Source organism: Phascolarctos cinereus, unplaced genomic scaffold, assembly GCF_003287225.1.
Source record: "Phascolarctos cinereus isolate Bilbo 61053 unplaced genomic scaffold, phaCin_HiC Scaffold_2;HRSCAF=192, whole genome shotgun sequence".
NCBI classification, from domain to species: Eukaryota; Metazoa; Chordata; class Mammalia; order Diprotodontia; family Phascolarctidae; genus Phascolarctos; species Phascolarctos cinereus.
This window is the reverse complement of record NW_027555625.1, coordinates 147,127,043-147,141,859: the sequence shown is the minus strand read 5'-3', so window position 1 is coordinate 147,141,859 and position 14,817 is coordinate 147,127,043. Positions and strand designations below refer to the sequence as shown.

The following is a 14,817-nucleotide window of genomic DNA, read 5'->3' as shown; positions in this document are numbered from 1 at the left end:
GGTTGTCTACGTATTTTTTAAAATGCTTCATCAGCTCTTCTTTTTCTTTTGAACATCACTATCACTACCCTCTCCAAACTTGTTCGCTCCTTTTGCCTTTTGGAATATCGTATTCCAAGATTCTTTTGGAATGCAATATTTGATAAAATACACTCCCATCCACCTGACGCCCCAACACACACACATTCCTTCCCACAACTCTGTGCCTCGTTTAAATAAAACCCTGTCCTTATAACAAATACACAAAACAAAACAAACCCACGCAACGGTCCCGTTGTAAACTCTTGAGTCTCCACATCTCACCTCTGCCAAGAGGAGGTCCAGCTGGGACTACATTTCCCAGAATCCTTTAGAGATCCACTTTCCCAGAATCCGTTTGGGCTGAAGCCTCCAGAAGCGGAAACGGCGCGGCAGGTGCAGTCAGTCCTCTGTTGGTCCCTGAACGAGCTTCGTTCTGGAGGTAAAGTCCGTTCTGCATTCGCGGCGTGTCCGAGTGCATGTGTCACGAGGGGCCCCAGGGCAGTGGGGTTTGCCGGCCCTGGGGCGTGGAAGGGGTCAGGGAGAGCCCCTCGAAGCGTCCCTGCGGGAGACCACCGAGAACTGGACCATCCCCTGCCTTGCGGCCTCTGCGGGAACCGTGGTCCTGCGGGGGCCGGGGGCAGGGGCCGGGGGGCCGCGACCCTCCAGTCTTCGAGGCTTGATCGCCCTCTTGCCTCATCCTCTCGATAGTCAATAAACCTTGATTAAGCGCCTCATCTGTGCTGCCCTCGGGGAGTTTACAGTCCAGAGAGGGAGGCAAAAAGCAAACACCAGTGTACAAACAAGCCAATTTGGAATTCTTCCAGTCGGAAGCTAATTGGGCAAATTGGAAATAATTAACGGAGGGAAGGCACTAGAATTAAGAGGGGTTAGGGAAGGCTTCCTGTAGAAGATGGGATTTTAATTGGGACTTGATGGAAGCAAGGAGGTTGTAGAGGAGGGCATTCCAGGCCTGGGAGACAAGGATGCCCGGAGTGAGAAGATGGAGCTCCTTGTTTGAGGAAGAGCCGGGAGGCCGATGTAGCTGGATCCACGAGTACCTATTGGGGTGTGAGAAGACTGGAAGGGTGGGAAGAGGCTTTGAATGCCAGAGTATTTTGTATCTGATCCTGGAGGTGATAGGGAGCCACTGGAGTTTCTTGAGAGAGTGAGTGAGCGAGTGTGTGTGTGCTCGAGTGCTTTCACTGTAGTCCAAAGTTCTTGTATATTATATATTAATATGTGGATTTTTCTGCAAGTCGAAATTAAACAAACATTTAAAGGTACACCATGTGCAGAGAATCTAAATATAGGAAGATATAAAGTTTAGGTAAGACACGGTTCCTCATGGAACTCACAGTCTAGTAAGGGAGTTTCCAACCTTTTTTTGGGGGGCTGGGTCCCCTTGACTTTCAGTAAATTCTATAATCTGACATGATTGGATCTGATTTAGGAAGATCACTTTGCAGCTAAGTGGAAGATGGACTGGAGTAGAGAGAGAGAGACTTCTACATCCAGTGTGTTGCCAGGTTTTGGGTTTTTTTAAAATTCTTTTTGATTCTTTAGAAGGTACTCTCAATTTTGGCCTATTTTCCTTACTGTCAGAGCCAGGTTGGTATAATACATAGAGAATGGGGATTATGGAAGCAGGAAGATCAGGGTTCAAGTCCCATCTCTCTAACACATCCTGCTTGGCAAACCATCCTAACCTTTCTGTGCTCTAGGTAACTCAAGAAAATTATAAATTGCAGAGAAACTGCTAACCCACATTGGTAGAGGGCCTTTCCCTGTACCCATCCTTATCCTCTTCATTTATTCCCACTAGTCCTAGTCACACACCACTTTGAATGTATCTAGATCAGGGGCTCTTAACTTTGTGTGACGAACCCCTTTGGGAATTGGGTGAAGCTGTTGGACTTCCCAGAATGTTTTTAACTAATTGAAGGAAATTCTAAATTTCATTTAGAAGTTAGTGAAAATAAAGGTATAATTTTTCTCACATTCAAGTTTATGGATCCCCTGAAATCTATCCTCCAACACACAGTTTCTGTGGATACCAAGTGAAAAACCCCAGATCTAGATCACCTTGTTGGCCTCTAATCTCTCCCACTCTCAGCCCAACTAATATTTATAAATTCAATAGATTGAGGCCATACTGGAGCCTTACTGTTAACTTCAGCAGTAGTAGTGAAATCTGTGTTTTAGGAATATCAATTTTAGTTGATATCTATGTAGTTGATAGATTGGGCACTGGAGACACTAATTAGGAGGCTATTGCAATAGTCTAGATAGAGACTGTGTGAGTGATAAGAAAGGGATAGAAGAGAGAGGCGTTGAGGGCAAATTGAGATCCAGGGCAAATCTCAGAAGGGGTGGCAGTTAAAAGTAAGAAGCTGCCAAAGATCCTTGAAAGGAGAAAGCTCAGAAATAAACAGCAGCAGTATGACTCCAACCCCAGGAGCAGATCAGGGTCTTGTTTACAGCTCATAGCCCAGTCTGAAGCCTGCAAAGGAATAACAAGGGTAGAATCCCAAACCAAAGGGAAGCCTACAGATCTGTCATTTAGAACCAGAGCTTCCTAGCTGGCTAATAGTGGCTGTTGTTACTTAGACCCAAACTCTGGTCAGGAACTTGCAGAGCTCAGAACAGCAGAGCAGTGATCAGACTTTGCCCTGGGTCTGGTCTGATATTGGTCTGACTTTGGGAGCACCTGAAAGCTTGCAGATCCTCAGCCTGAGCTGCCCCTGGAATTCTGGGATAGCACAAGATTCGATACCTCAAGACTATCCAGACCCCCCAGACTCCCTCCCCCCAGAAGAGCAAAAGCCTGGCCCTAACATCAAGTCAGAAAATAGGCTGGAAGAATAAACAAACAAATAAACAAAATCTCACTGTGAAAAACTGTTATGGTAACAGGGGTGTTCAAGACACAAAACCAGAAGAAGAAAATGACTCCAAAATACCTTAAGCAAAGCCTCAAAAAACCCCAAAATAGCTTAGGTACAAATTCATTTTAGGAAGAGATGAAGCTAGACGTTAAAAAAGAGTTTTATGTTTTTGTCAATAAAATGAGAGCACTAGAGGAAAATATTGGAAAAGAAATGAGAGCAGTGGACAAAAAAAAGTAGAAAGGGAATTAACAAGAGATACAAAAACTTGGCCAAGCAACAAACTCCCTCAAAATTAGAATGGACTAAATAGAAGCTAATGAGACAAGAAAAAAAAATTTAAGTCAAAAGGCTGAAAAAATTTAAGAATCATTAGACTATGTATGAATGCCATGACTGAAAAAATAAAAAAGAGCACAGATATCATACTTCAAGTAATCTTAAAAGAAAACTGCCCCCATCTCTTGGAACCAGAGGACAAAATGGAAATAGCAAAAAAGAAAAAAAAATCTACTAGTCACCTCACAAAAGAAACTATCAAAACCAAGAGCTTTCAGGTCAAAGGAGAAAAAATTCTGTAAGCATCCAGAAAGAAGGAATTGAGGTATTGAGGAGCCATAGCTGGGATCACACATGATTTAGCAGCCACACTATAAAGGAGTGGAGAACTTTGAATATTGTATGCCATAAAAAATAAACAGGAATTAAATAGTGTTACAAGACTAAACAAGGATAAATTGTTTACATTCCAATATGAGAAGATGGTAAATATGTTTTCTCTGAACCCTATCATCATGGGGAGTTATAAAAGGAGTTCAGTTAGTCTAATTGGAGTGGTTCTGTTATGTCTTGATGGTTTTAAGAAAAGAATGAAAAGAAAGAGGAAAAGGAATATGCTTGGGGCAAGGGAAAAGAAAGGTAGGGAAAATTAATCTCATATAAACAGGGTGCTCACGTAGACATCTGTACAAACAAAGAGTGGGGAGCAGCTGACACTTGAACCTCATTTACTTGAACTGGACAAAAGAGGGAAGAACATACACACGGAGGTGGGTACAGAAATACATTTCACTCAATAAGGAGTTAGGAGGGAAAGGGGAAAAGGAAGAATAGTAAAGACAAACAACTTTGAAAGAATTAGGAACTCTAACAAGCACAACAATTAACCACAATTCCAGAGGACTAATGATGAAACTACCTTTCTCATAATAGAGAGTTGAAGGACTCAATCCAGAATGAGACATATTTTTTAGACATGGTCAGTGCAGAAATTTGTTTTGCCTGGCTATGCATGTTTGTAATGGGGCTTGTTTTTCTTTTCAGTTGGGGTGGGAGGAAAGAGTTGAGGTGGGAAGGATTTTTGCTGATTAAAAAAAGCAAAATATAATTAAAAATAGAAATGGGCAAATTTGGAGGGTGGATTGGTTTGGGGAAAGATGAGTTCCATTTTGGACATGTTGATTTTGAAATGTCTATGGGACATCCAAGTGAATAAGTCTTCTAAACAATTGTGTGTTTGGAAGCTTAGGCCAGGAGATAAATACATAGATAGGTTATCTACAAAGAGAGGATAATCTAATCCACAGAACTTGTTGAGAGCTTCTGAGGCCAGGAGATAAATACATAGATAGGTTGTCTACAAAGAGATGATGATCTAATCCGTGGAATTTGTTGAGATCACTGAAAGTGCATAAAGAAAAAAGAGGACTCAGGACCAAGTCCTTGATACAACTCTAGGATGAGGAAGATGATCCAGCAAAGGAAACTGAGAAGTGGTAGTCAGTCAAGTTGTAGGAGAACCAAGAATGAATAGTATCACAGAAGGAGAGTATCTAGGAAGGGGTAATGAAATATAACAAAAACTGCACAGAGATCAAAAAGGATGAGGAATGAAGAAAGGCCATTGCATTTAGCAATTAGAGTAACAGATTATTAGTAACCTTGGAGAGGGCAGTTACAGTCAGTAGGTGGGACTGAAAGCAAGATTGCAAGAGATTGAGAAATTAGTGGTAGTGAGGTAATGAAGAAAACCATTCCTAGAAGTTTGGCTGTGAAGGAGAAAAAAGATACAGAATTATAGTTTGAGAGAATAGCAAGGTCAAGTGAAGGTTTTTTAAGGATGCCAGGGAGACCCAGGCATATTTTTAGGGGTCACAGAAGGAGTTAGTGAACAAGGAAAGACTGAAGATGAAAGAGATAATGATGAGGGGGTACAAGTTCTCAGAGGACACAAGAAGGGGTGAGTACCAAGAACACAAGTGGAGGGGTTAGCTTTGGCAAGGAGAAGCCTCACCTTTTCTGTAGAGATTGAAGCGAAGAAAGATAAGAATGGGGGAATGATGAAGAGGAATTTTAAGGTATAGAGGTGGGAGAAGAAGAAAGTGCAGACCTCTTTTGTCAGTAAAGTAGGAGGTGAGGTCCTATGCTGAGAGAGAGTTGACAGGAAATAACTTAGAAGATCTGAGGAGAAATTTGGAATAGCCAATGTAGAGTGTGGTAGAGAATCAGTCAGATAAGAGTAAAAGAATTCCTGGGCAGCAGTGAGTGAGGGACAAATTGAGATTAGATAGCACAAATAGGTAATGAACTCACTCAGCAGGTTGCCTGACTTGCTCCAGGATCCTTCAGCAGCTCACAAGTATAATCAGAGAAGGCAGTGAAAGGAGTAACTCCAGTTTGGCATTTAACAAGGTGTGATTAGGAATAAAACAACGAACTTTGGTGGAAATTTTGACCTAAATATTTGAAGACAGGTGCAAGGGATCAAAAAGTTTAAGAGTTGAGGGGAAAAAACACTCTTATCCTAGTTAGGACTATCCCCTTTGTCCTCTTAAGCTATCAAGATAGAATTGCAGTATCACACATCCTTTACCTCAGGGGTTCTTAGCCTGACGGCCATGAACCATGTATGTGGGACATGACAGAGCACTTTGTAAGAATTGTCAAACCTGATGACCACTACCCCCACTTTTGGTGATTCATATGGGAATAAATGAAAATATACCATCCTCTCTCCCTCACCCTCTCAACTGAGAATTTCTCCTCATGTTGTACTAAAAAAAAATAGAAGTGGTTCATCATGTATTTCCTCTTCTCTGCTTCTCTACATCTCAAAATACCTTCACATCATCCCACATTCTCTTTTTCTTTGTTTCAATCTATCATGAAGGAATGGCCCTATTTAATAAGACCAATGTGTTAATTCTGGTTACACATCTCCCTCTGCCTATTGGAAATTTCCATCTAGATATACCAGAGACATCTCAAGCTTAACATGTCTGAAACTCAAATATTTTTCCTCCCAAACTCTATATATGTATCCTTGATTCTGTCCTCTCTGAACCTCTCTGGCAGATGGGCCTTGCAATCATCCCATTTCTCTCTCTGATCTTTAGTCTATTCCTATTTATTCCTATTTATTAGCTCCTTCCCTGCCTGCAAACCTACCTTGATCTCTTCTCCCCCCCAAATCTCACTAGACCTTACCATCTCCCAAACTATTATTGTCTTATATCTCTTTACAATCAAGCTCCTCTTACCTTTACTTCCTGTGCTTTTACTCACTTAACCCTTTGCAATTTGTCTTCTGACTTCAATGGGAATAACTCTTTCTAAGATTGCTCGTGATCTCTTAATTGTTCACATTAATGATCTGTTCTCAGTTTCCATCCTTCTTAACCTTTACAGTATATTTGGCACTGTTCTCCCCTCTGTGCTCTTTTGTGACGCTGTTCTTTGTTAATATTCCTTCTACCTGTCTGGCTTCCTTAGTTGCCTTTGCTGGTTCCTCATCCATATTGTGCCTCTTAACTGGGTATTCCCCTAGGCTATCTTGGGCCTTTTAAAATTTTCTTCACATTCTTACCAAGTGACCTTGTAAACTTCTGTGAGTTTAATGATAACTTATATGTATATACATATGTATACACACACACACACACATGTGACTCCCAAATCTATATCTAGTCCTAGTCTCTCCTGAGTTTCAGTTGCACATTTCCATTTGCCTGTGAGACATTTCCAACTGGATATCCCATAAGCATCTCAAAATCAGTATGTCTAAAATTGAACTCGTTATGTTTTGTCCCTAACCCATCCCTCTTCAGATCTTCCCCTGTTTCTCTAAAGGACATCAGGTATCCTTCTAGTGAGGTTTGCAACCTTGATGTTAGCTTTGAATGCTCACTCCCCATCTCCATTCATTTGCCAGATCATGTTATTCCTTCCCCCACATCACTTTCATCATTTCCCTTCTCTCCACTCATTTAGGCCTTCATTACCTCTTGCCTGGACTGTTGCAGTACCCTACTAATTTGCTCCTTGCTTGAGGGTTTTCCTCTCTCGACTCCCTCTTCCTCATAACTGCCAAAGGGATTTTTCCAAAGTGCAGAGCTAAGATGCAGAAGAAACTCCCACCCCACCCATTTGCAGTGGTGGAAGGTCCACAAGTATTTCATGTATTTTCAGACTTTTGATGTCTTGGTTATTGTATAGGTCAGTTACACTAATTTTTCTCCTTTTTTTTTTTAAAAAAAAAGAATATTTGTTATAGGGGGAAGCTTTTTAGGAGTGACAGGGGAAGGATACTAAAGGAAACTATAGTAATATACAAAACAAAAGACATTGATAAAAACTTACTTAAAAAAAGAAATGTAGAGAAAAAAATCCAAGCTACATGTAGTGCAGAATTGTTTATGTTTAGCTTGAAGGAGAGAAGACTTAAGAAGAGATATGGAACACTCTTATATGGAAAAGGATTAGACTCATTCTGTTTGGAGAGGCCAAGGAACAATGGGGTGGGAGTTGTGAAGAGGCAGATTTAGTCTTGATGTAAAGGGAAAAAACCCCCAATGATTAGAGCTATCCAGAAATAGAATGGGCTGCTTGGAGAGAGAGAACAAGTTCTCCCTTACTAGTTCTCACAAGCTGTGTGATTACTTGTCAAGTATGTTTTTTGTTTTTGTTTTTGTTTTTTGCTTTTAGGCAATTGGGGTTAAGTGACTTGCCCAGGGTCACACAGCTAGTAAGTGTCAAGTGTTTGGTCTGAGGCTGGATTTGAACTCAGGTCCTCCTAACTTCAGGGCCAGTGATCTATCCACTGCACCACCAAACTGCCCCTAGATATGTTGTTGAAGGGAATTTTTGTTCAAGTTCAAACTGGATTGGATGCCCTCTGAGATTCTTTTCCAACTCTGAGATTCAATGTTTCTCTGACATGAGGTATTAGTGAAAGTAATGAAACAAATTTTGGTGAGTGCTTTCTGTAATCACTCCTATTGCTTTTTAGTAACATTTATAGATAACAAGAAGCTAAATGATTTGCCTTTGGATGCATAGATAATCACTGGCATAGCTACTCAGTTTCCTCTCTGATTCTAATGTCATGTGTCCATGTGGCCACTTTGAAAATCAAACTCATGATTCTTTACATCAGGGAACAGGAAAGAGAATGAGAATTACTTTCCCTCAGTTAAAGGAGGTTAGTGGCACAGAGATATTGAGGTCTGTGTTCCAAATCATATAGCCAGTTGATAATCTCAATTCAGGGCATGTTTCCTGTCTCAGAAACAGAACCTCTGTTCTTTGTAATGTTCCACAAGCATCGGAACATGAAGGTGTCAGGTTGTAATGTCCTTGATTCTTGTCTTTTACCCAAGGAAAGGGCAGGGAAACTATGTCTGGGTTCATTCTAACCTACCTCTGTGTGATGTGAAGGAGTTGGGAGAATCACACCAAATTGTTATGATAGAGTTTTACCCTGTTGGGTCTGGGAATTGCAAGACAAGACCAGACTTCCTCATATCCTCTTTTTCTTCCCCTAGCCTGGCATTCTCTGGATTTTACCTTTCTCCAAGAGGGGAACACAGAAGAAGAAATGGCTTCTGTGTCACTGGCAGCCAGATCCCAGGTGAATCGATCTTTCCTGAAATGTAGTCACAATTTCTAGAGTGTGCTTCCTTTTTCTACCCTCATCATGAAGCTTCTCTGCCCAGCTCTATCCTATCCAGGAACAAGAACCCCCAATTCTTCATCCCTAGGAAACTGGCCCCATCTTGGTAAATGATGGACCATAAGGATGTTTCCTCATCTAATGCCTTCCCTCACTGTGGCTCAGGATAGGCACAGTAACTTGGAGACAAGATGCTTTCTGCCTTATTCCTTATTCCGCAGTGCACTGTACTGAAAGCCTTTAACATTATCAGACCTACCTCCTATCTATCCCATCTGTCTCTTTTAAGTGCTTTTTATCAGTTCCTTTTCCCCAGGAGTGTGGAGTCCATGGGTGAACAAGAATGTATTTGTTTCAGGAATCAGTTACATTCAAGGATGTGGCTGTGAACTTCACCCAGGAAGAGTGGGGGCAACTGAACCCTGCACAGAGGGAGTTGTACAGAGATGTGATGTTGGAGAACTATAGAAACCTTATCTCACTGGGTAAGGATAACTCCTTCTTCTGAACTCAGGTTCAGAATCATAGGGAGGGGCCACCACCTTGACAGCTCTACAGGTACAGGTTTTTCAGAGGAAATTGCTAAGAGCTGTGTAGCTTTTCAGTTGCTTGTCTGAATTTTGCTTTGTGATTCAGGTCAGAGATTTCTAATTCTTTTTGAAGTTCTACTGTGAATAGAGTTGAAAATAAGTGATTTTATTTGTTACCCATCCCCTTGCCCCAAGTTGTTACTTTCCTGTCCTCTGTTCTCAGGGGCTCTGGAAATAAGCCTTGAGCCTCCTTCAGAAACCTATTCATTTCCTGGCTTGCTGTCCTGTCCTAACCCAGTAGGATGGTAGCATGTTATAGTGGAAAGAGGGAGAAGTCAGAAGAAAGTGGATTCATCCCAGCCAGCTCTTTCACTTATTAGCCCGGTGATCTTGAGAACATAAGTGACTTTGCTTAAGCATCTGTTTCCTCATGTGGAAAATGATACTGTACTAGATGATATAGTAATTTTCACATTATATAAATATGTTTCCCTTCTCTTTGCAGAAAAAGGGCTGGGATTGACTTCTGTGACAGTTCTGTGTTTCCAAGACAAACTGCTAAGTCTCATTCCCTTTTCTGTAAACAGGACTTCCAATTTCCAAACCTGATGTGATCTTTCAGTTGGAGCAAGGACAAGAGCCTTGGATGCTTGATGTGCAAGGAACTGAAGGGGGAGGGGTCCCAAGAAATACCTCTTTGGGTGAGTAAAAGAGAGAGTGCTGGTGACTTAATGGATATTAGTTAATGCGTTTAGTGAGGAAGTGTTCTCAGTGACCCTAAGGCCTGCTGAAATTGTTGTTGCCATGGACCCAATCAGGGATGCATTGTTCCATCTTACATCGGTGGGTATGGAAAATCTGTTTTTCTTTAATCGTGTTGCTTCTGATTCCCTTCTCATTTCTTAGCTGCATACTCTTTAACTCTACACATTATCTAGAGATCATCCTTCATTACTCCCTGAAAGGGTAACTATCCAAATCCCATCCTAAACCTTATGTATTCCTTGTTTTTCCCACTCATTAGTATCCCCTACTTTTAAGGATGCTGAGAGTAATGTTAACCCTATTCCTAAATAAGCTCAATCATATTTTTTGCTTACCTTGCTGACTACTTTCCTTTCTCCCTCCTTCTTTGTTCTTTACACTACTCCAGTTCTTTAATTTCAATACTGTTGATACTTGCCCAGTAATGTGGATGATTCAGTAGGCATTTTTAGCATCAATATCCATATTCTGCTAGATCATTTTCCTTTTAAACAGTACAGAGAATATCTTGATTTATATTATTTATTATTACCGTGTTAATTTATATTATTTTCTCTTAGTTTCAGGCTGGGAGAAAAAGTCAGTTCCAAAGCAGAACATTTCAGAAGAAATAAAATCACCAGAGATATTAACAGAAAGATCCACAAGTGAAGTTACTGTACCTGAGGTTAGATTGGAGAAGAAAAGAGAAAAGTCTGAAGAGAAGACATTGGAAAAATCACTTTCACAAGAGAGAAGTTTCAAGAAACTTTTAATCAATGCCTCCAAAAATTCCAGTAAGGAGAGAGGCTCTGAATGTAATATGTGTGGGAAAACCTTCAGACATATAAGTAGCCTTCGGAGACATCAGATTACTCACACAGGAGAAAGACCCTATGAATGTAATGAATGTGGGAAAGCTTTCTTTGACTGTTCATCCCTTACTATACATGAAAGAATTCATACTGGAGAGAAGCCCTATGAATGTGAGGAATGTGGGAAAGCCTTCTTTGACCGCTCACATCTTAATCGACATCAGAGAATTCATACTGGGGAAAAGCCCTATGAATGTGATCAGTGTGGCAAAGCCTTCTTTGACCGCTCATCTCTTACTCAACATCAGAAAATTCATAGTAAAGAGAAGCCATATGAATGCAGTGAATGTGGGAAAACCTTCATACAAAAAAGGAATCTTAAACGACATCAGATAACTCATACTGGAGAAAAACCGTATGAATGTGGTGTATGTGGAAAGATTTTCAGTCATAAGTCATCTGTAATCCAACATCAGCGACGTTATGCCAAAGAATAACCCTGGGAATATCATGAATTTTGGGAAACTTCAGCCAAACTTGTCACTTTATTAAATGCACAAGAACTTAGGTATGAAGAGAGACTACATAAAAACTTATTAATCTCCCTTATGTTAAATAAACCTGTTGTTCAAACTTACTACCTTTTCTGCTTGCTATTTAATTTTTCTTCCTTCTTTTGATGCCAAGCAAAAGAGCAAGTGGTCTGTGGGTAGTATGTCATGAGCCTGGTGTCAAATACTAAGTATAAAATGACCTGAAAACCTTTCCCGAAAATGGACTTTCCTTGGCCTTGTTGGGTCTCAATCTGAGAGGGACGCAGATACTGAAGAGGCAACTTAAAAGTCTTCTTATCCTCCTAAAGCATATGTCTTCCTTGGCAAGATGTCCAGGTAGGTCAAGTTTTCCTAGTGAATAATTCACCCTAATTCTAAGGTTGGGATGGTTTGGGGCCAGCTTGACATCTCATACAAGGCTGACTCAATCAACAAACATCGATTGAGGTCTTACTATGTCGTAGGCACTGTGCTAAACCCTGCAAATACCAAGAACAGCCCAAACAATCTTTGTCCTCTAGGAGCTTACATTCTGAGGGAGACATTATAGGTACACGCGTGGTAGAGAAAGTAGAGAAGGCACTAGAAGCTTGGGAGAATCAGGAAAGGCCTCCTGAAGGTGAGATTCAAACAGTCTTGAAAGAATCTAGGGGAAAAAAAAAGAATCTAGGGAAATAAGGAGGCAGGGTTTGGGGGGCAGGGGAGGTGTAAAGCATTCCAGGCATGGGGGCAGTTATTGCAAAAGCCCAGGCTAGGAGAGAGCAGATAGGTCAGCGTAGCTGGTGCATAGAGGGGAGTAAAGTGTAGGAAGACTGGAACAGTAAGTAGGGGCCAGGTTATGAAAAGCTTTAAATACCAGAGGACTTATGTTTTATTTGGATGTAGAGAACAGGGAATTGACGTGGTTAGACCTATGCTTGAGAAAATTCAACTTTGACAACAGAGTGGAAGATGGATTAGAGTGAATGTTGATTATGTGGTATTTTTCTTTTTTTTAATTTTGTTTTAGCCAATTGGGGTTAAGTGACTTGCCCAGGGTCACACAGCTAGTAAGTGTCAAATGTTTGGTCTGAGGCCGGATTTGAACTCAGGTCCTCCTGACTTCAGGGCCGGTGCTGTATCTACTGCACCACCTAGTTGCCCCTATGTGGTATTTTTCAATGGAATTCAGTAACATATAGCCCATCACTGAGTATAATGCTGCCCTGTCACTGCTTGTGGGGGCTCTAGGTATTAAAAAAGGCTGATAATTTTCACTTTAGGTAGGAGCTCATTTGAGACTAAAAGATTAAGGTTGCCTCTGATTCCCTTCTACTTGTGTCAGCCACCAGGTTTCCTGCCACCAGGATCAAGTCCCATTTCCTTGACCTAGCATTCGAGGCTCCCCACAATGTGGCTCTGCCCTGTTGAGCCAGCCCACTTCTTACTTTTCTTCTTCATGAATTCACTTGGGGCAGGGCTACCAACTGTGTTTCCCACTTCTAAACCTGATGTGATTTTCCTATAGGAGTAAAAGGAAGAGACATGAGTGCATGGTATAAAGAGAGAGGTCCCGGGAAATACTACTTCAGGTAAACAAGGAAGTGAATGAGAGCAAATCAGACAGACGGGGAGTGACTGGAAAGAACGACTCACAGTGGTTGAGTTAGAGGGAATTCTTAGCTCCAGGACACGTACCCCCAGGCAGATGTGCTGCCTTAGCTCCAGGCAGGCAAACTCTTCTTTTCAGACAAGTGGGGAAGGGTGGTCACTTTTTCCTCAATTGGGATTCTTCTACTTCTCTTGTCATATATAATATCTACCTTCCACCAGCTGTTCTCGCCATTCCTCTTTCTTTCCTTATTCCTTGATTGTTCGTTTTTCCTAGATCTCATCTTCTCTCTGATTTATTTTTTGGTATTCCTGTTCATCAGCCTTGTGCTCTACTTGATCTTATTATCCCTACCAAGCTCTTAATAGGCTATCTCATATTCTTCATTTAAGTTATTTATTGGGCTAGCCACATTCCCCTTACTTCTGTCCCCTGCTCACCTCTTTGCTCCCACTTCCACCTCTCCCCAGTTTACAGATTAGTCTGCTTTTGGAAGTTGCCAATACCATTGATCCCCAGTAGACATTAAATTTCCTTATCATTTTTCTACTTGTAGTATTTGTCAACTTTTGGCTTTTCCAGATCTTATTCTAATCTCTCCCTCTAGTAGGAGCCGCACTATCATGCACAATTGTGGTTGCTGCTCTCTTCAGCAGCCATGCCAGGGATGTGGACGGAGGCTTCATCCTCCATATATGAGGAAGAGTACACCATATCCTTTCCCGTCTACCCCTGCCCCCTCATTATTGTTTTGCTTTCCTCCTTGGTGTACCCTGGACACAAGCTTCATTGGCAACTAGGCTGTGCTAGTCCTGTAAGGGAAGTGGGTAAGATGTTGGGCTTCCCTGCCACCTGAGGCATAGAAGGCCTAAGCTTGAGGGAATTTGGCATCAGAGATTTCATCAGAGCTCTTGCTCACCACGACCAGTTGTGGTGACCCTGGAGTCTTGAGGAAGTAGTGTAGAGTTCACATACCTAAATAATCTAGCTGAATATGGATGACTCATCTGTTGGGGATGTGGGGAAAGGGACTCATGGATTGGGCAAGAGGTTAAACTAGATAACCTCTAAGTTTCCTTTAAACTTTAAGACTACATGATTTTACGAAAACTAAAATTTTATGAAATATTTTTGGTTCTAAATCTATTTGCAGTATTCTTAATTGCTGTTTCAGTGGAAATACCAGAACTGCAGTTTAATTTTTTGCCATTTTATTTTTAATTTCATGTTGATCTTAGCACTGGGAAAACCAAATCAGAACCTAGAACAGTATCAGATTCAGTGTTGCTTTGGCAAACTAGATGAACTGTGTCATATCTTTTTTCTTTCAAAGATTCTAGAATCTGGATCTGTCCCCCTGAGTGACTCCTGATCTTACAAATTAATAATGTCAAGATGTAAAGTATGGCCACGATAATATAAAACGGACAGGCACCACTACAGACCAAACTGTGGGGCTGCTGTGGAGAGGAGGAAGTAACGTGGATGAAAGACTCAGTGTGTGAGCCCGCTCCCGTTAGGCAGCTGTGTGGGGCTAGAATCAAACATGCTGACACAGGTCAGGGATTGACATCTGCTCGATCCTACTGCAGAAATCTTCAAAGTCATTAGAAATTATTAAGGTACTTTTAACAGGATGGTAACATAAACATTAAAAAAAACAAAATGAAACAAACAACCTTGAGGTTTTAACCATAATAGTCCCATGAATTCAAAAGAACTCTTAA

General features: G+C 41.2%; 1 protein-coding gene across 1 annotated transcript in view; it reads left to right on the top strand.

Moving 5' to 3' along the window:
• The first annotated feature begins 392 nt into the window (after positions 1 to 392).
• The window catches only part of LOC110210469 (uncharacterized), a 59,835-nt gene continuing 45,410 nt past the window's right edge, over positions 393 to 14,817 (top strand). The window contains 6 exon segments of the mRNA XM_078149146.1: positions 393 to 460; positions 8,729 to 8,814; positions 9,215 to 9,341; positions 9,974 to 10,087; positions 10,712 to 11,620; positions 13,744 to 13,917. Coding sequence (XP_078005272.1) covers positions 8,782 to 8,814; positions 9,215 to 9,341; positions 9,974 to 10,087; positions 10,712 to 11,620; positions 13,744 to 13,917 — 1,357 coding nt within the window. The 5' untranslated portion in view covers positions 393 to 460; positions 8,729 to 8,781.